The sequence below is a fragment of the Pteronotus mesoamericanus genome, unplaced genomic scaffold, assembly GCF_021234165.1.
Source record: "Pteronotus mesoamericanus isolate MK-2021 breed Mesoamerican mustached bat unplaced genomic scaffold, CSHL_Meso_final contig_269, whole genome shotgun sequence".
In the NCBI taxonomy this organism is placed as follows: Eukaryota; Metazoa; Chordata; class Mammalia; order Chiroptera; family Mormoopidae; genus Pteronotus; species Pteronotus mesoamericanus.
Genome location: NW_026555114.1, coordinates 1,120,590 through 1,137,985, shown reverse-complemented (window position 1 = coordinate 1,137,985; position 17,396 = coordinate 1,120,590). Strand labels below are relative to the sequence as shown.

General features: G+C 51.3%; 2 protein-coding genes across 5 annotated transcripts in view; one reads left to right on the top strand and one right to left on the bottom strand.

The window, feature by feature from the left end:
* The first annotated feature begins 3,526 nt into the window (after nucleotides 1–3,526).
* On the top strand, nucleotides 3,527–14,312 carry ZNHIT3 (zinc finger HIT-type containing 3). Of its 3 annotated transcripts, XM_054574846.1 has the most exons (9): nucleotides 3,527–3,640; nucleotides 3,791–3,872; nucleotides 6,021–6,214; nucleotides 6,768–7,081; nucleotides 7,196–8,725; nucleotides 8,840–8,871; nucleotides 11,043–11,129; nucleotides 12,091–12,174; nucleotides 13,899–14,312. In XM_054574846.1, exons 5-9 carry the CDS (start codon nucleotides 8,640–8,642, stop codon nucleotides 14,078–14,080), a joined length of 471 nt encoding a protein of 156 aa, XP_054430821.1. In that variant the 5' UTR covers nucleotides 3,527–3,640; nucleotides 3,791–3,872; nucleotides 6,021–6,214; nucleotides 6,768–7,081; nucleotides 7,196–8,639; the 3' UTR covers nucleotides 14,081–14,312. The 3 variants fall into 3 exon arrangements, with proteins under 3 accessions (XP_054430821.1, XP_054430819.1, XP_054430820.1); XM_054574844.1 differs by having other exon boundaries at nucleotides 6,768–8,725; XM_054574845.1 differs by having other exon boundaries at nucleotides 3,537–3,627; nucleotides 6,768–8,725.
* A 97-nt stretch (nucleotides 14,313–14,409) lies between these two features.
* Nucleotides 14,410–17,396, bottom strand: part of MYO19 (myosin XIX) — a 30,499-nt gene continuing 27,512 nt past the window's right edge. For both annotated transcript variants that reach the window (XM_054574842.1, XM_054574843.1), the window contains exons 23-25: nucleotides 16,672–16,757; nucleotides 15,889–16,191; nucleotides 14,410–15,060 (exon numbers count right to left, since the gene is read on the bottom strand). In XM_054574842.1, the coding sequence (XP_054430817.1) occupies nucleotides 14,932–15,060; nucleotides 15,889–16,191; nucleotides 16,672–16,757 (518 nt within the window). In that variant the 3' untranslated portion in view covers nucleotides 14,410–14,931. The remainder of the gene's footprint in view (nucleotides 15,061–15,888; nucleotides 16,192–16,671; nucleotides 16,758–17,396) is intronic.

The following is a 17,396-nucleotide window of genomic DNA, read 5'->3' as shown; positions in this document are numbered from 1 at the left end:
ATGGAGAATCTAAGTCTAGAGTTCTAACTCTTTGACCTCCAATGAGCCTGTAAAATGGGGAATGTGTGTGTGTGGGTGGGGGGAGGAAAGGGTAGGGAGTGGATGAGGATGGTGTTTCTGTGTGGATTTGCAGGGTAGAGATGTTATGGGAAAGGGACCCACCCAGGAGTGGGTCTGCCTCAGGATGGCCATTAGTGTGGGCATTCTTGACTTCGTGCAGGAATAGATTTCACAACTCAAGTCCAAGTGATTTTGAGAATATGTTTATTAAAGCTGGGGACAGTGAAACAAAGGAAGGGCTTAGGGTAGAAGAAGCGACAGAAGAGAGCTTAGGTGGTTCTCTGCTTTGGCCTTTTAGACACATAGGAAAAAAGTGGGCCGTGCTAGGCTGCATGGACTCACTGAGAAGTAAAAGTCACAGCAACAGAAGTGGGCCAAGGCAGGGCTGCTAGGATAGAAGAAGCAACAGGAGAGGGCCTGGGCGGTGGTCTGCTTTGGCTCCCTAGAAATGCGTAGGAAAGAAGTGAGCCACGGTGGGGCTGCTGTCAACCCCCTGAAAAGTCAGAGCAAGGAGGGCCCTGGAGACAGATTCAGCGATAATCCTGGGACGAGCTGTCGCTGCCTGTTGCTCCCCTGGTTGCAAGTCTCCTGGGGACCCTTAGGGTTTAAGAGAAAAAAGTAATGATGCACACCTGAGAGGGAAGAAAGGCATGTGTGTACTGCAGAGAGAGCCCTTCCTGGGTCTTTGTCTTGGGGGTACTTAACTCTTTTCAAAGGTGGGAATTTTAGGGGAGATCTTAAGGGAGGATCTTGATAGAATATTCATCAGCTTTATGCTGATGCACCAAAATGAGATTATCCCCCTGACTTTATCTGTCCTTGGGTGCGTTTGGCACAAAGGAAATTTTGTTGGATTTCTGTTTCTTATCTCCCTGAGTAGGGTGTTTAAGCTGTTTACCCTCTGGTTGGGGAGAAGGATGCTCTTAAATATCCTTGGTTAGGGAAGATAAGATTTTGCTATTAGATGGCTATAAACTGCTTGGCCCTTTAACTATCTGCTTCAGTTTCCCTATTCCACTTGTCCTGGCTTACTGACTTGTCTCAGAGAGGATGTCAGAAAAATGAGCGTGTGTGGGTGCCTCTTCCCACCCCTTGTATTTGCACAATGGCGCCCTCTGCTGTCCCTGCTTTTCCAACAATTCAGCCCCTTTTACGATTTGGAAGTTCTTGCCGGTCTGCCCTTCCCTAGTGTTTCAGTTGTGGGGAGGGCATCATTTAATGACAACAAAGTAACATTCAGAGAATTGAAAAACAGCTCTTTAGGCCCACCTCATACCCGATACCCAGAACTTTAGCTTGCTTCCAGAGACTTTCCAATACTACTACTCCATGCAACCTCTAATGACCCCATCTATTTCTTTCAGGTGTAACTCCGGCTCCCCCATGCCCTGGGAGGGATGAAGGTGTCAGAGCTGCAGAAAGAAGCTGCTATTTAGCAAGTCTGCATAGATAGCTCACTTCCGCCTCTGTAGGTCCTGTGAGATGATAGATCAATATGCCCTGCCTCCTTCCTTACTTTGGCAAACCAGGAAGTAGGGGCAGTGGCTCTGCCATAGTAACCCCAGAGTTAACACTGAGTGTATGATAGTTTAATGAGGCCTGTCTGGGATTGGATGGGCTTCATGGGTGTGGAACTTGTGTAGTCTCAGAGGGCTGCACTTGGTTTAATATTCTGGTGTCACTGTCTTGATATACTCAGCAATTTCTGAACAAAGGGCCTTGCATTTTCATTTTGTAGCTGATATGGGGTGAACATAGGTGGGAGAAATGCAGTCTTCTGGCTGGCTGTCCACCTTCCCAGGGCTGGTCCAGAAGCAGCCAGGCAAGGGAGATCCTGAGAACAACCTGAGAACCCGCAGCCCCTTGTAGAGCACCGGGCTGGCTCAGGTTCTGCTTCCTCAAAGGAAATGCTTCCTTGCTCAAAACATAGGGCACCGCACTGCTCCCTCCCCTGCCGCCCAAGGCCTCTCCTCACAGCACTGCCTGACAGCCAGCTCTCCCACACACACGTGGGCTGCTGAGGCCCTGGGGGCTGTGCACCTAGTCCAGCCCGTGCGCTGTTGCAGCCTGGGCCAGCCTGGGCCAGCCTAGGCTGGGAGTCTTGTCTGGCAGTTCTGGGCGCTGGCAGCCGGGCGCTTGCTGCACACTCAGCTCACCTGGAACATGCTGGGTGGCACCTGCCGGCTCTGCTCTGCAAACTTCTGCCTCTACTATCTGGTCTCCCTCTGGGTCTCACACTGTGCCTCGGGGTTAAGGTCAGAAGGCAGGGGGGCCCCTGGGTGGCGGCCCTGGAGGAATGTGCAGGGGCAGAGCAGGAGCTGAGGTGCAGTGAGCCACCCAGGGTTGGGGAAGCACACAAGTGTGGCCTTCTGGCTGTTCAGTGGTCCTCTTTTCTGAGTTAGCTCCTCTGCTGCAAGGAGCTGTATCTGGCTTCTTCAGGCTTCCCAGCATCACCACATTACGATCACACTCAATGCATTGGGCAACCTCTTCACTACACCATCAGGGGCAAAAATCTGGACCTGGAGTTGCACTATTCTACATTGGGAACGACTGGCACCTTACTCCTTGCCAAAACTTTGGGAAGCACAGGACCAGGACTGGACGTCCTTATGAGCTGGGGGTCACCTCAAGTCGAAGGAGGGCATATTCTCTGTGGGAAAGGTGAATAGGAGAAATTCTAGGGATTTTTCTCTCCTGCATCACAGGTAGCAGTGTTGCACAGCTTGTATGCTACAAGGGGTTGAGTCCCTGGAAACTAAGGGGAACCTTCCCAGCCTCCCCACACAGTTCACAGGATAGGTCTGGAGTGGACAGGGACTATGTCCATAACGTAAGAGTTCCCGCCAGCGCCAGGACAGAGCATGAGATTCGAGTTTTGCCCACCTCCCCCGCGGTCCCTGGGCCCCATCAGGCCATGGACATTCTCTGCGTCTCCTCAGGCAAGCTCAGACCTGCATGCTTCCAGTTCAAATGGCCTGAAATGCTGAAGCAGTGATCGTGGGGTCATTGGGCCAGTGTGAACGCGTCCTGGAGTTCGAGTGGAATCCTGAGTGGAGGCTGCAGGCCAGGTTGGGGGACTCGGCTATTCCTCTGGGACAGGCGCCGAGGGGAGCTTCAGCACCAAGAGATGGACAGCACCTGGGTGGGGGTGCCCGCGAAGCCCAGGAGGGGCGGTGACAGCCCCACCCCCGCCAGCACGAGATTTACCCTCCGAAGCAAGGCCAAGGGGCAGTCCTGGCGGCGAGCTCCGGACGGGCCTCAAACCCCAGAGGCTGTCTGGGGCTTGGGGCCCGTGGTCAGGGGTTCGGCAGAATCTGAGGTCACGGATGAGGGGGAAAGAGGGAGGGAGCTAGAACCGAGCTAGTCTGAGGAGGTTGCTGTTTCCGCGGGGGGAGGGGGCAGGAGAGGGGGTGGGGCTGAAGGCGGAGCGGGTCCCGCCGCTGGAGCCTCCTTCCGGTTTGCGGGAAATTCCAGTGCGCGCGCTGGGGCCGGAGCTCCGAGCTCCTTCCGGGAGACCCTTGGACCACCCGGGCCGGTGCGTGCAGCCACCACCTCCCGCCGCAGGTGACAAGGAGGGGTACGCGCGCCTCCGAGCGGAGATGGAGGTGGGGAAGGGCTGTTTCAGGGGAGGGAGGCAGAAGGGTTCCTCTGCGCTGACCCGGTGACGACAGAGGGGGAAATTGTGGACAGTTTCTAGGAACCGTGGTGTGTAATGGCCTTTTTGTAGGGTTCAGATTACGTGCCTCCTGGGAGCGGAGCCACCTCCGGGCCAGGGCCTCCCCGCAGCTGCCCTCCCCAGCACCTCTGTGGTGAGTCCTGGGGCGTCCCCGTTAGGATACAATAGGGGAGGGAGGTTTGGCGGGCGCTGAGTGGACAAAGGCAGAGGGGGGCCCCTGAGGTGGGCAGCACGTTATGGCCCTTGGGAGGGCAATCGCAGGTGTTGCAGGAACCCTGGACAGGTCCCCACTCCCTACTCTGGGACAGGAAGGGCCTAGGGGCTCCCATTAAACAGGACTCCATCTGTGCGGGGCGGGAGGGAAAAAGAGGAGAAACATCAATGTGTGGTTTCCTCTTGAGCGCCCCCTACTGGGAGGCCTGGTCCACAACCCAGGCATGTGCCCTGATTGGGAATTGAACTGACCACCCTTTGGTTCCCAGGCAGGCTCTCAATCCATGCAGCCACACCAGCCAGGGCTCACCTTTTGGGCTCACATCCGGGACCCATCACATCCCACCTGTCCAGCTCATCTCTGGCTGTGTCCAGCCCACACAATCCCTGTGGATTCCGCTTCCTGCCTATTTCAGTATCCTCAAATTCCATCTATCAGGAACATCCTTCCCAGTCAGACTCCTGCATCCCCTCTGGTCTGAAATGTCCCAGTCCCAACACCTCTAACTGGGCCACGTCCAGATGCCCCTCTCATTCCTTTGGGCACCAGCTATTGCCATTAAATCTCTTCTTTGCGTTAGAAGCTGTGTGCGGGGGACAGTAGAAGCCATCTCTGCTCTCTCAGAGTCTAATGGGCCACAGCGGGCGTGCCTGGGACTGATGCCAGCGCACAAGCAGGGCACTACCTGAGCCTCGGTGTCCTCAGAGGTCCTGCTGTGTCAGCTGATGATGAAACCAAGGTTAGAAGGAGAAAGAATGAACTAACAGAGTGATGTGGAGGTTGGGACTGAGGGTAGAGTTGGAGGTGGACAGTGATTGAAGAGCATTCCAGAAAATTAACAGCATGTGCCCAGAAAGGCTCAGAGAAAAGGCGAGGGTGTGGGTTATTGGAGAAAGTCACAAATTGATTCTGGTGCAAGGTATAATTTGAGGAGGCAACTGAGAAGGCAAGATCATGGAGGTTCTTATAATTAGTACATCCCAGTGATCACTCCACCAAGCAGTGGGCAAGGGGCCCTCACTGTGTATAACCCACAGTCCCTTGAGATCAGTTACACCTAATGGCCTGTATACATGTTTCACACGTCTGTCTTTGGGTGGGCCTCGGTGTCCTGGGCTGCCCCCATTCATCATTGGGTCTTTCTGCTTGCTCTGGGCTCACAGAGGGTACAGAGGAGGGGATGGGACCACCTGGGTATGTGTATGGAGGGGAGGCTATCAAGGCTCATCTTCCCCTACCTCGTCACCAGGCGCCCCACTGGTCGGTTTCTTCTGGTTTATATGTAGACATTCAGGCTGCCAATCTTTCCATTTGGTGAGAGGGCTCCTACCTTGGCCTTCTCCCAGTGGCCCCTGCAGTGGCCCCTCAGTTCCCCTCATTCTGCCAGGCCTGCTGATGTGTTTGGACTCACATTCTCCATGAATGTGGTACAGCCGTGGCTCGTCTCTGTGATGAGAAGCTGAAGCAGCACTCCTGGCTCGCTGCCGGAAGGCCCAGCAGCTGTGGCGGCCCCTGCACTTCCTACAGGCCCCACCCTTCCCCAGGGGCTGACTGGCAGTCCTTTTTTGCTGGATGTTATTCTTGTGCTTGCAATGGCTGTCAAGCCAGCCAAAGGGAAGTGTGTTCACCCTAAGGTCATAATTACCCTCCTCTGGACCTTTCAGGAGGATTTTGTTGTTGAGAACCCTGGAATGATCGTTAATTACCATGGTAAGCAGAGCTGTTTGGGTCTGACAGAAGGGACTTCCGTTAGCACCAGCTCCTTGATAAATGAAGTGGAAAACAGGAATAGGAAGGAGGATGCTGAAGTGGAACAGCGGAAGTTGGTCTTTGGGCTTTCTCTGGGGCTTCAGTGACTTTCCTATGCCTTCTCTGACCCTCTGATTCCACATCTACCTAATGAGTTTACTAATACCCGCTTTGCCTTTTGGGGTCACTATGATGCCCAGGGTGACTCTAGTTATTAATCTGTTGCCATGGTGGTCACAGTATGGGGCCCATGTGTTGGGGTGGGGTGGGGCTAGACTTTTTCAGCTGGTCATGACTGCACCCTCCTGTGCCACACAGCGGTGTTCCTTAAACAGGCCGAGCTGCACTGCCCACCTTCAGACACTCACCAGAGCGCACTGGCAGGCACCCTGGATGAGGAGAGGCGGGAGGCTTCAAGAGTCAAGCAACATCATTCACTATGCACCCTTTTGGCTCCACTGGTATCTCACCTCTCTCCCAATCTGAACTGAGGTTTGACTGATGCTAAGGAGGTATGACTGGGCCCCAGGCTGCCATGATGGCCTCCAGGGAGGTTCTGGGGCGAGCCAGGACATGACAGGTGCAGTGTGGGCTTGGTCCTGGGCACCCATGAAGTTGCCTGACTGCTCCTTCTGGCATCCGACCAGCCCTCTTTTCTGGACTAGTTTCTGCCCCAGGGGCTATACCCAGCTTCTTCATGTTTCCCAATGTCACTGCCATCACGATAATGATCAACTGTCTCACTGGGCAGCCGTGCCATTTACTCCTGCAAGGGCAAGATTCTAGGCTCCAAGTAGCAGAGCCCTTCACTGGGGACACCTTATTTCCCCTGCCTGCCTGGAGATGGAGTGAGGGGCACAGTTGTGGGCATTCACGGAAATTGGGGGTCACCCAGAGTGGAGGAAGGGGATCCTCATTGGGAGGAATATGTATAGAAGGAATCCCAGGGATTGTCTCAACCCTCCTTCAGGTAGCTGGGCCTGCTGGCTTGGATGCAGGTGGGAAGAATTGAGCTCCTGGAAAGTGAGTGGACCCTCCCCACCAGTTTTCCCATATAATTCATAGGACAAGTCTGGACAGGGCATTGGAGATGACTTACAGCGTGTGACTGGCTACTGCTCCCAGAGTGGAGCACAGGAATTGAGAACTGTCCACTCTCCCAAGTCTTGCGGCTCCTGGATAAATATTGGCATTCCGTGGGCCTCCTCAGGGAAGCTCGGATCTCTGAGGCAATTCCAGCCTATACCTGCTGAGCCAGACAAGCATCCCTGGAGATTATTAGGCTGGTCTGGACGATGCCCAGCCTGGGAACGGCAGCTGCATGCGAGGACTGCGCTCTGTTCTCTCGCGGCTGGGCCCAGGACTCTTCAGCACCACAGGTTGGACAGCACCTCCGTAGCCGGGTGGGGCGGTTCTTCTCCTTTCAGCCAGAATTAAGCCGCATTTAGAGACCTTGGCGATTTGTGGCGCACGTGGCGCATGTTTCCTTACAGGTTGGGATCCCCTACGTGTCCGGGATGAGGTGCAGGGCTGCGTTAAAGTGCGACTCGGGCTGTAGGTAACGGCCTACCTCCTGCTCTGGCCGCTCAAGACGGCCACAACCCGCCTGTCGGGACTTATCTCTGACCAGTCCATGGCCCAAGACTCCTGGACTCAGAATCCTTTAAGTTGGGTCTGCATGGCTTAGCAAATCTTATTCTGGGATCCGCTCCCTTGTGCAGAGGTCACTCTGGAGGTCACTGGTCTCGGCCCTGCTCAGTCTCCCCACCTCCACCCCCAGGAAAGGCACTCGATCGGCTTCTCCCCGTGGCCCCAGTGCCTGCTCAGTGCCAGGCACACAGTAAAAGCAGCTCCATAACTGTTTCTCAGGGGACGAGCCTCGTCTTTCCTTCCTCAGCGAGGATGGCCTGGGCTAGAGCGCAGGGCAAGAGGGCAGGTTTCTGCACGAAGCAAGGCTGGTGGCGCTGAGAGGCGTGTAACAGGACCCGGCCCGCGGTGCTGATCTGCCCTGTCCAGAGCCCGGACTGACGCGGGCGCTTCCAGGATGTGCCGGGTTCCTGCCGCGAAGGCCGCCCTTTCTTCGCCACCACGCACTGAACCGATGGGCCACAGGCTCAGGGGATTGTGTGGGACTGTGGTCCTCCACGGTGCTTCTCTGCTCCCAGCTGGAGCGGCAAGAAGTTGTGGATTTATTCAGCTGAGGGCTCTGAAACTAAAGTGAAATAAAGAAGAAATAAGAAAGAAAGAGCGGGAGGGAGAAACAGAAAAAAAAAAATACTTTCAGAAGGCGCAGACAAATCAGACCCCCTTCCGTTCCCCGAGTGCGCGTCTTGCACTGAGCCTGCGATGGAAGGTGAGGGCTGCCCGGCCGCCAGACAGTTTCAGCTCCTGCTGCCGCTGAAAAGTGCAGGTGTTTCTCCAAGTTATAGCTTGTTGAAGGGTTGTTTTTAAAAGTAATTTCTGACTTCTGTGCTGACGTTAGAATTTAACCTTTATGAAGAAATCCAGTGGCTGGACTTCTCATTTACTAGAAGTAAGCAAATGACGTGTGCGGGAGACCCCCGTTCCCGTGCACGATTCAGAAAGTCCAAGCCAGAAGACAAAGGACATTTACACGCGGGGCAATAGAACTGGAGAGTGACCACGACCTGCTCCAAGTCACACCGCCGCGTAGGGACGGCTAAACGACGAGTCCTTCAACAACGTGACCCAATCGAGGAAAACGTCTGCATGCAGTTACTAGATGCACATCGAGTATATCGACTATCTACTTATCAGTCCTGGCACAAGGAGCGGAGCGATCCGTTGCTTTTGACTACTTGTAAGTGCAGCGCGCTGATTGGTTCTGGTTAAGGAGACGGAAGGGAAGGCGTGCACGTGGGACCCCTGGCGAGAGCAGCGCGCACCAGGAGTGGCAGGAAAATCCGCCGATTTATCATGGCATCGCTCAGTGGTAGCTCCTTGGTCTGCGTGATCTGTTTGGAGAAACCCAAATATCGCTGCCCCGCCTGCCGCGTGCCCTAGTAAGCGCCTGAGGTCGTGGGGGAGGGAGAGCGCGAGTGTTGGGCCGAGCTGGGACTGCGGGAGGGTCCACGCGGCCTTCGGCTGAAATGCCCTGTTGCTTTCTCTTGTTACAGCTGCTCCTTGACCTGTTCCCGGAAGCACAAAGGTAAGGCCCCCGCGTCCCCGCCTCAGCCCCGGCCTGCCTTGTCGTGTGGGGAAGCCCCCACGTCCCGCTGCCGTCTTGGGGACGTGGACCCCTCAGGACGTGCTCTTCCGGGCCTTGTCGCGTCCAATCCTGTCGGATTCCCTGGGGAACCTCTCCCTGTGAATGCGTCTCCGGATTTTGAATAGTCAAACCCGTTCTTCTGCTCTGCCTTTTCTTCTACGCGCCATCGTTTCTTTGGGCTCTGGTCGGAAAAGTGTACCCTAGCTATTTCATTTTAGTATTCCGACGCAGCGCCGCTCATCATTTGGCAGAAGCTGCGCTGGCTAAGGTTAACAAGAACATTTTTTTCTTTTAAGTAATACCTTGTTAGACACAATGAGGTAAATCTGTTTACAGTAAGGAGCTAGGTCTTTGGCTGTTAATATTGTCAAGTCTGCATTTTAACTCTTCTCCAATCCGGCGCGTCTTCCCAGCCCTCAGGGACTCTTTCCCACGCTCTCATGATTGGTTGACTCTTATGTTTAAGTTCCTCTAAGTTGTTTGCAGTTGTTTGCTCTCGTTTCAACTCGTCTCTGGGTTACGAGCAATGTTTCAAGTTATTCCCCCAGCCCCACTTTTTTTCTAATATCACTGGAGCATTTCAAAAGAACCCTTTCAGTTAAAGATATGCAGAAAAGGAGTATAATTGCTTTGCTGGAAATAGGGTTGGAGAGCTGGGTCCGGAACGCTTCCCTCTGGACCTGCATCCCTGTGAGGCCCCACTAGGTACCTAATCAGGAGCTCTTGTCTGTGTGGCCTTGCTGCTGCCTGGGTGAATTTTCTGAAACTCACATTTGAGCAAATCACTGCCTTGTTGAAAACTCCAGTCTCTCTAGCACAGGTCAGTGTTTCTTCTTTTTTTTTTCAAAGACTTATTTATTTTTAGACAGGGGAAGGGAGAACGAGAGGGAGAGAAACATCATTATGTACAAGAAGCATGAATCAGTTGCCTCTTGCGTGTCCCCAACTGGATACCTGGCCTGCAACCCAGGCATGTGCCCCAGCTGGGAACAGAACCAGTGACCTTTCTGTTTGCAGGTCAGCACTCAATCCACTGAGCCACACCAGCCAGGGCACATCATTGTGTCTTAGCCTGGGTATTGCTCTCCCTGGGTAGGTAACTCATCACAATGTTTTTGTTACAGTAGCTTAGGAGGGGTTGGTGGTATTTCTGGTAATTAGTATTGATTTGAATAAACATCTTGTGGCGTGTGAGACTATCTTACAGCACACACAATAGTACCCTTGCTGAGAGACGCTTGTCTTGGGAAGAAAGGCAGATGGCCTGTGTGTAGCATTCTTTTGCTGCTGCTGTTTCCACTTGTGCCCTAGCCACCAATGTGCTGGCATTTGCTCATCACCATCTCCTCCCTGACCCTATTGTAAGGGTCAGGCCTAGCCATAGATCTTTCCTGTGCTAGAAATGCTTTGTAACCTGGCAACGACTATCCCTCTAAGACTCCTCTTGGCCTTGTCTTCTGGCTCTCTCAGGTGACTTAGATCAGTAGACCCTTTGCCTCTTATCCATCTCTTTAATTGTTGACCTTAAGACTGAACCCCTCTGGGGTGGACCTGATGACTCTCATCTGTGTATGCTCAGTGGCTTGTGCACATGCAAATTTGGTGTCTGATACTCCTGAGAAATTACATGGCCCAGCAGAAGTAACACCTGCTTGAGTGGCGTTGGTAGGGTAATAGTGTAATAATTTATAGTTTTAATTTGAACATTTCACCTAAAATGTAATATGTGTTTGAATGTGATATAGTTATGTTACAGAATTACATGCTTATGATTTTGTAATAAAAGAGGGATGTTATTTGTGTCAGACCCAGTAGTTTGATGCTAATTGAAGTCAATGTGCCACTTAATTGTAAAGAAAGCCCTGTGAGATTAGGCAAGGCAAGAACTGATCCGGACAGGTCCTAGGGGTCCGGTGAGTTCTTCCGCCAGGTTCAGGGTTGCTTGTTTTCATTATACTGCACCTTATTTGTTCTCTTACTTCCTCTACATCCATCTCCACCTCACCCACATCCATGCACATGCTTCCCACCTGGATGCTGGCTTGGTGGGAAGGATGCAGCCTTATCACTAAAATGGAGGTGATGGCTCCTGAGATTTGTGTCTCTTTCAGAGCAGTGCAATCCTGAAACTCGTCCTGCTGAGAAAAAAATAGGATCAGCTGTTACTGCAAAAACTGTAAATCCTGTGGAAAACAAAGGTGGGTTAGTTGACTTCAAACAAATAGACCTATGAAGGGGTTTCGGATAGAATAAGTTGTAAGAAAAGAGGAGAGCTGTGCTGGGGCAGGGAGTCAAGAGCCATGTCTTCATTAAGGAGAAGCAGCTTCCTTCGCCCAGAGCTACAGGAGTAGGGGCACAGGTGATAAAGAGCAGCCTAAGCGCATAGGTCAGGACCACACAGACAGGGGCAAGAGGCAGAGGGAAGAAAGACTGTGGGCCTGGTTTGGGGGTGAGGGGTGGACCCTGCTGGCGGGAGCCTTCTGTATTAATGGCTTCAGTCTTCCTTCGTGGGCCTGGCTGAGGCTGCCAAAGGCCTAGGGCACCCTGCTGCAGTTGGGGGCTTCTCACAGCTTACAGTGGTAGTGGGCTGTCATCCCAGCCAGCCAGCCAGCCAGCCAGCCAGTCTAATACCTTCTGGATGTCATGCACCATTCCAGGCTCTATAGCAGCCTCTCCTGGTGCCACCAGACACAATGAGCATTCACAAGGTGAGGGCCCATTTCTGCCCTTGGAGAAACTTCCTTGTTGGGTTCAGGCAATGTCAGCAATTTCTGCTCATGAAGGGATTCACGTTAGCAGGTTTTTGTGGAGTGCACTTAGTTTATTGGCCTGTCATAGGGCTGGAGCCAGGGTGAGGCGAGGCAGGGCGGTAAGAATTGGAAAATCAGCCTCCAAGCATAACCGCCACAGGGACTAAGTGCATGAACACTAGGATGCATTTGTTAAAGTCAGCAGTTTTTCTCTTTTACTTTCCTTCCCTTTCCTAAAAGAGTCACAAACTCCAGAGGTTTGTTTTGTTTTGTCTCCACCTACTTGCATACCCGTTACTGTCACATGTGTGCATGTACATTTTTTTAGTCCATTGGGGTAGTTATTAAAATCTGGCACCTGGTCTTTCTTTATAGTCCTAAGTAGTTGATTATGATATATTTTCCTTAGATGATGACGATGCCTCTATAGCTGATTTTCTCAATAGCGATGAGGAAGAGGACAGGGTTTCTTTGCAGAATTTAAAAAAGTTAGGTAAGTCTGTGCTGTGCTTATTTATTCTTTATCAACCATTGAGATACATTTAATTTGTTATATAGAATGTGATTATTTATTTGTTTATTTTGGAGGGAGGGAAAGGGAGGAAGAGAGGGAGGGAAAACATCAATGTGCAAGAGAAACATCAGTTGGTAGCCTCTCGCATGCTCCCAACTGGGGACCTGGCCCACAAAACCCAGGCATGTGCCCTAACAAAGAATTGAACCGGTGACCTTTCAGTTTGCAGGGTACTCAAGCCAGTGAAGCATACCAGCCAGGGCTAGAATGTAACCTTTTTTTTAAAAGATATTTATTTATTTTTAGAGGGGAATGGAAGGAGAAAGAGGAGAGAAACATTGCTTGGTTGCCTCCCCCCTACTCCCAGCTGGAGACCTGGCCCACAGCCCTAACTGGGAATTGAACTGGCAACCTTTTGGTTTGCATGCTAGTGCTCAATCCAGTGAGCCACACCAGCCACGGCTAGAATGTGATTCTTAAAGTTATTAAATACTTAGTTGTGGCATGTAGAGCCCTTCATCCAGCCACACAGTTCTATAAATACAGGGCTGGCCCTGGCCAGGTAGCTCAGTTGGTTAGAGCATCATCCTGATATGCCAAGGTTGTGTATTCAATTTCTGGTCATGACACATACACAAACACCAATGAATGCATAAATAAGTGGAACAAATATTTCTCTCTCCCCCCTCTAAAATCAGTAAATAAAATTAAAAATATATACAACATAGGGCTTCCATACCTCCCAGCCTGTCTACAAGACCCTTCCCTTGGCCTGGAGTCACACTGGCTTTGTGGGTTGACAGAATTCTGTCCCTCCTTCAAGGGCTTGTTCAAGTGTTCTGTCCTGTGTTAAATTTTTCTTGACCTTTTGATTCTGTTCAGAATTAGACACTTTTTCATCTTCCTCTGGTGCCTTGTAATGTACCACTCAGTGGACTGTGTGGTAACTTGTCTCGCGCCAGTCTGTGGGGGAGACACCCGCACGTATCCCCACGTTCCTAGTGCTCCATTACAGTCCAGCAATTAAGGCAGACTGGGTAATCCCAGAACTTGTGTGCTCTTTTTTAAGAGGGTTGTGGGTGTTAATAATGCCCAGTATTTCTTAGGACTGCTCATTCAGTCCCCATAGCAATTCTGTTACCTATCTAATTAACAGATCGGGGTAATTTCCTATAGGTGTGTGTTATTTTCATCCCCATTTCACAGAGCCAGCCTAACAGGTGGTGCTGTGTACCCAGTCCCATGGCAGTGATGAGACGGAGGATGGAGCTGAGCTGGGGGCAGGTGTGAACAGTTCTGTGGTCTATAAAGCACCATATAGATGTTTAAGTCAGTTCACTGCTATTGATCCTGTTTCATGCTGGAGCAAGTGCCTGTTTAAGCATCATTCAGAGCATTTGGTGTAATGACCATTGCCAATAAGCTAGTGCTGTTCTCTGCATTTGTGGTAGTAAAATATTTTTACTTAGCCAAAGTGGCATAAAGTTAAAGTATTTACAAAGATACCAAGAACGGTAACCTGTAACAGTGTTTAACTTGGAAGGCATTTGATATGCTGATCTTGCCTTGTTTATGGAAAGCGTTGGGGTTCATTTGTGGATTTAAAGGCTAAGGCCATGCAATGTTACATTTGAAGCATTTAGCTTTCAGCCATCTCCATCTGCTCTCACTTCAACTCAGATTGGCTTTCCTTACTTTTTAAGGGGAATCTGCAGAATTAAGAAGCCTGCTGCTCAATCCGCACCTTAGACAGTTGATGGTCAGCCTCGATCAGGGGGAAAACAAGGCCAAGCTCATGAGAGCCTGCATGCAGGAGCCCTTGTTTGTGGAGTTCGCTGACTGCTGTTTAAGGATTGTGGAACCGTCCCAGAATGAGGATTCTTAAAGTGGACTGTCATGCTGCTTGATCAAGCGTGTGCTGGACCCTCAGAACCTGCTCGCTCCTTCTCCCAGGAGACCAGCTCACTGGGCCCTAGGCAAGGGCAGTGGGGTCCAGCACGCAGAGGGCTGACTAGGGCAGGTCGTGGAAGTCTTGGCCTCCAGTGCTGCAGGCTGGGGTCGGGCAGGTGGGGCCAGTCAAGGCGGCAGACATTCAAGTGGTGGTTTTCAAGTTATTTATTTTTGGTACAGTTAAGGTGGATATTGTAAATGATAATTTATCAAGTTTCACACTCATTTGAGTGAAAACTTAGTGTTACTAAATAAAATCAAGATGTGGCTCTATGGCACACTGCATTGTTCATCATCCCTGGTTTGTGATCTAATTGCTTGAAATTAAATAAGTCAACAACATATTAAATAGTAAGGTTTTGTTCCTTTTTAAGGAACTAAACAGAATTTCCCCAGCCAAAATTTTAGAGCTGATATCAAGCTGCCTGTTCGGTTTGTCACGGTGGGGGGTGCTCCACTGTAGTGACAGACAACTCTCAGTCTCGTTTGATTGGAGTTGGATCCGTGAAGTAGTAAAAATGCGAACTTCTCTATGGCTCCGATGGTTTTTAATCTTGATTTGGTGACTACTCACCCTGACCCCCTGTCGGTGCTGAGACATGGGTGGAGCCCTGGCTCGCAGGCAGGCAGGGCCGTCACGCCATAGGCCTTGCAGTCACTGTGGGAGTAGTTTGGCAGCTTTGTGTCAATGAAAGGTCTTTGGCAAGGTAGCTGGCAGGAAAAAGCACTGTGGAAACAAAGGCACGCAGATCGCCCAGCCAGGTGAGGAGAGAAGGTGAGACGAGATCACACGTGGCCCAGTGTGTGTCTTTCCAGCAGAATCTGATTAAAGCCAGTAACACCGTAGGACGAAGGTTCAGGGCAGATGTCAGCATAGCGCAGTGGAGACTTTCTGCAGTGAAACTTTATCGAGCCCTAGGGGGAGGGAGAGAGATGCAGCTTAATCCCAGCTCCCAGGAGAGCCAGGGCCTAAAGGCACCTCACAGAGCCCGTGCTAGGAATGCAGGGAGTGTGGACGAGCAAGCACTGGCATGTCACAATGTTTTTTTCCTTTTTTTATAACACTGGCGAAGTCCAAAGCGGCGTTCAAATATAAAAGCTCACATCCCTTTGGTGTGAGACAGGCAAGGAAATTGGAGGAGAGAGCTCTCCCCTCAGACAGTCGCCTGTTGCAGCCCTAAGACTGCTTAACATCGTCATGGGAGATTTTACCCAGGTGCTAGCTCACAGTGATTCCTCTGGGGTGGAAGTTCAGGGTTTTCTTCTGCCTTGACAAAATCACTTAATCCTTCAGTATTAGCCTATTTTATATGCTGGCTTTCTCTGGCTGCCCATAATATAAAAACAGCACTCGGACCACCGGCTCCCCTGCTTGTCATCTCTTTAGCTGGGAAATGAGATAAACCAAGTAACATAATTTGGGGGGAAACATGGTGCCAAGTCCAGAGCCACTGGAGGGAATAAGCTGTCATCACAACCCAAGTTTTTTGCAAGTGGGACTAATTAAAAGGAGATGCTAGAACACTTAGGGGCAGTTTTTTTTTTAAGTGATGAAAAAGGCTCTGGAAAAGCGCTAGGTGTGAGTAATCGCAGCCAGCTGGGAAGCTCAGGCCTCTGGCCTGCTCCTGCTGTGGATTCCCGGGCCGTGCCTCCTGCCCTCCACAGGGAGGTTGGAGGGGCCCGCGCTGTTGGGGGCAGGACGGCCACAGCTGGCGAGCTGCCCTCCGTCCCATCACCACTTACCTGAGGCAGCGCTCGGATGGACGTGACGCCATCTTGTTCTTGTGCTGTCTGGACGGGGCAGCTACCGGGGCTGCCGGAGGGGAGCTGGAGGCAGGCCCAGACCACCAGTTTCCTCTGAAAGCCGCGGACACCCACGGTCGCGTTGGCCAGGACCAGTCCCAGAGGCCAGAGGCGGATTATTGCCCCTAGGAGCCAGGTCTGTGTCTGGGGCAGTAGGAAGGAGCCGGAGGGGTGGGGAGCTTGAAACACGTGTTTTTCTTCTACACCATCCAGTTCTTTAGAAGCAAGGAAGGCCATTCTGATCTTTGAGAAAGAACACCAATTTGTTGCTTTTGATTTAGTAGCTCTTAGTGGAAAATGGCAAGCAGAACTATCTTTATTAACTTGGCTTGACAAGGTGAACTGAAGGGCACCTGGCTGTGGACGGCTGGATGCCTTCAGCCCGACTGGCTCCGTGGCAGGCAGAGCCTTGTACCCAAGGCACCTGGGCTTAGGCCTTACATGTGCCATTTTAAAAAACAGATTTACTGAGATCTCTAATTGATAAAAAATTCACGTGTGTAAAGTATACAATTCCATGGTTTGATGGTTTTTAGTACGTTCCCAGTTGCTTAAGCCACTCTCTGCCGTCACAGCCACCCTTCAGGGTAGGTGGTGTCGTGCCCACTTTATGCGTGAACATGAGGCCACCTATGTTGTGGCAGCAGGGCCAGCATTGCAACTCAGCTCCGTCTGATACCAAAATACCCACTGCCAAGCCGAGTCCTTGAGCCGGATACTCACTCTCCACCGCTGCCACGCGCGCTTGATGACCGTGGCAGCCGTGTGCAGCCTCTGGATGCGTTTCCGAGTTAACCAGGAACGAGCGGCTAAGGGGCGGCCCAGAAACAGGAAAGAGAAAAATGGTCATTATAGTTGTTGGTGAGCTGCCTGTGCAGCTGCTAGAAAAGTCTGAAACAGGTATTTCTTCAGTCAGTGGCTACCTGCACACTACATAAAGTAAGGTTCAGAACTGGCCCTCCGACTGCCCTCAGACTTGGAGCCATCTCTCCCTTGAAGGGACGGTTGAGAGCAGGGTCACCTCCCACCTCAGGCTCTGTCTGGGACAATGCCCAGGGAATTAGAGTGTCTGAGTTGCCTGTGTCTTCTATAATTACTTGTATTTGTTTTTGTAACCCTTACGTTTGACTTGCTTGCTTTATGAATCCATGAATGACACCATGATAGGCCCACATGCTAGTATAGGTAGTAACTGCTGGATGGTGGACTGATCATAGTATTTTCTAGAAATTTCAGGGGGGTTTTTTTTTTTTGGTACAATCATATTCAGAAAACAGACTATTACATTAAGTATGAGTATTCTAGCTTCTAGAAAACTAAAATTTAAAGACAAGTAAAAAAGTCACCAAATGGGATAATTCTACATTATTTCCTTACACCTTTTTTTTCATGCTATACACATAGAAATGTGGCATAAGGTGGCATCTCCCTGGATGTGTTTGGCACCC

What these genes read in the sequence shown, in the direction of transcription:
- ZNHIT3 (XM_054574846.1), top strand. Translation starts at nt 8,640, where the DNA reads ATGGCATCGCTCAGTGGTAGCTCCTTGGTCTGCGTGATCTGTTTGGAG. An exon ending in AAATCCTGTGGAAAACAAAG is followed by an intron (nt 11,130 to 12,090) that starts GTGGGTTAGTTG and finishes TATTTTCCTTAG; the next exon opens with ATGATGACGATGCCTCTATA. An exon ending in GCAGAATTTAAAAAAGTTAG is followed by an intron (nt 12,175 to 13,898) that starts GTAAGTCTGTGC and finishes TTACTTTTTAAG; the next exon opens with GGGAATCTGCAGAATTAAGA.